General features: G+C 45.8%; 1 protein-coding gene across 1 annotated transcript; it reads right to left on the bottom strand.

Annotated features, from left to right (window-relative positions):
• Positions 1-1,350: 1,350 nt before the first annotated feature.
• LOC100160911 (tol-Pal system protein TolA) lies at positions 1,351-2,556 on the bottom strand (the record flags this gene model as incomplete). Its single annotated transcript, XM_029492697.1, is given in 1 exon segment — positions 1,351-2,556. A coding segment is annotated over 1 exon segment (1,090 nt), but the record flags the coding sequence as incomplete, so codon positions are not given.

Raw genomic sequence — 2,556 nt, 5'->3', positions numbered from 1 at the left:
AAAAAAAATTAGAAAAAAGTGAATACTTTTTGAGATAATGAGTGTTTTACGCTTAATCAATCACCCTGTATAGTGAGGATTTAAACGACATAGTTATATCATACTTATCTATGTTCTAGTTTTTCTCTACCGTCGACGCATAGAGTCTAACGCCTAATTCTCGCCTCCGTAGTAACGACCACGTGTTTCTAACGCCGGTGCACGCCACACGGTCCCGCTTCGTCCTGCTGCTCGCGCTGACCCACCGGGTCACGGCATACCAGGGAAGTGCACGCGACCTGTCGTCACCCGCCGACGTTTCGTGCGGTCTCATTGTTTTCACTCGTTCGAGTCGTCCCCCGACGTGTGACCGGCCTCCGGCCTTCGTTGTATTGTATTTATTGGCCTACGGCCCTTGTAAATATATTTCGTTAAAGGTGTTAAATAAAGTTATTTCATAAACTCACTCTATCCGAGTCGTTATTTATTACTAGCGCATAGTTGGCCGCAGGGATCTGTTCGTGATTACTCATCCGATCCGCTGCGCGCCACAGTAGTATGAATTTACATTTACTTCGGGTTAAAATAATTGGTACTTACATCAAGCCTAAATTTTTATTTTTATTTTTAATATAGCTGACGAAGTTTTTATAGATCAGGAATCATTTGTTCGGATGTGGGTTATAAACTTCAAGTATAATCACAAATGTTTTCTAATCTATAAATACGTCAGCTACCTACATAGATATTAAAGAATGGATAGGCCATGGCTATATTAACAAAATAAAGGGTCATGGGGCCGGGATGGGGAAGAGAGAAAGACTGTTTTTTATCATTGCTTCTCATTCTGACAGAGGTCTTATCATAAATTATATACAATAATTATACATATATCTATTTGTGTAAGACCTCTATAACCCTCAACAAATGTTCATGTTCGTTCCCGTAAATGGCCTATCCATTCTTTAATATCTATGGCTACCTACCTATATTAAAAAAAATAAAATAAAAGTGGGTCGGCGTGGAGCAGTGGCTTAAATCAATCACGCAACGTGATTGAGAATAAGCAATGGCCACTGCCACAAGTTCTCGGATGGGTGACCACCCGGGTTCGTAATGGGCAAAAACCTTGCCACACATACATGGTTGGAACGGTTGGTTGAAACACGTTTTTAGATTTGGCAGAATTTCAAGTTGGGCACCTGTAGGTTTCAGCCATGCTATGTGGAGGCATCTCTCTTCGGACACCGTGAAATACGAGTGTATCAATAGTATTATCTTTATCATTTAATATTTGCGACTTTCTACAATATACTTTCTTGTTTTATGGTCGTATTTCATATTTATTGTATTTTTATCAAGGTAAAACAATTTTTAACAGAAATATGTATTATGGTAATTTAAGATCACATAAAAAGTAAAACAATTAAATACACTATGATGATCAGAAAGTAGATACACCTTACATCACTGGCACAGACAACAAATTATTGTCGTAGGGTTGTCATTACAGACCCAGCGGTGACGTCAACTTCTGCGGCTGCGGCTTTAGCTGCAGCGCGGCGGCCCTTGATGGCGGTTTTCTTTTGGCTTCGCTGCTTCGGTTTCGTAGTGGCAGCAGCAGTGGTTTTGGTGGCGGAGGCAAAGGCGAAGGTAGCTATGGCTTTAGCGGCTCTATCGGCTTTAGCGGCAGCTACGGCTTTGGCTTCGGCATCGGCTTTGGCTTCGGCGGCGGCTTTGACTTTGGCGGCGGCTTTGACTTTGTCTTTGACGGCAGCTACGGCTTTAGCGGCTCTATCGGCTTTAGCGGCAGCTGCGGCGGCTACGGCGTTAGCGACTTTAGCGGCTTTAGCGGCAGCTACGGCGGCTACGGCTTTAGTGGCAGCTACGGCTTTGGCTTCGGCGTCGGCTTTGGCTTCGGCGGCGGCTGCGACTTTGGCTTTGGCGGTGGCTGTGACTTTGTCTTTGGCGGTAGCTACGACTTTGACGGCAACTATGGCTTTGGCTTCGGCGTCGGCTTTGGCTTCGGCGGCGGCTGCGACTTTAGCAGCAGCTACGGCCTTGGCTTCGGCGACAGCTGCAACTTTGGCGGCAGCTTCGTCTTTGGCTTTGGCGGCGGCTGCGACTTTGGCTTTGGAGGCAGCTGAGTTTTTGTTTTTGACTGCGGGTTCGGCGGTGGCTTTAGCGCTGGCTTTTTTGGCTTTTTTGGCTTTGGCGTTGGCTTCTGATTTGGCAGTGACTGCGACTTTGGCGGCAGCTACGGCTCTGGCTTTGGCTTTGGCGGCGGCTTTGGCTTTAGTGGTGGCTTCTGCTTTGGCGGCGGCAGCGGTTTTTTCTATGGCAGTGAGGTCAGCTTTTACTGCGACGGGGCCTTGCCCTTTTCGCAGTTGCTTACTGGAAGTTTGGATTTGAAATTTCTGAATGATAGACTTTGCGCCGATACATAAATCTGCTACTTGCTGACATAGCGTCTGTAGCTCTTCCTGCTGCTGCAATTTCTGGAGTTTTATGAGGTTAGTTCCGAAAAACTTGCTTTCGTTTCGTAGTTTCGGTGACCACCGGTAATAAACAAAAAAC

The sequence above is a fragment of the Acyrthosiphon pisum genome, unplaced genomic scaffold (assembly GCF_005508785.2).
Source record: "Acyrthosiphon pisum isolate AL4f unplaced genomic scaffold, pea_aphid_22Mar2018_4r6ur Scaffold_614;HRSCAF=1066, whole genome shotgun sequence".
Taxonomy (NCBI): Eukaryota; Metazoa; Arthropoda; class Insecta; order Hemiptera; family Aphididae; genus Acyrthosiphon; species Acyrthosiphon pisum.
The sequence above is the reverse complement of the archived record's forward strand: the minus strand, read 5'-3'. Positions and strand labels throughout refer to the sequence as shown.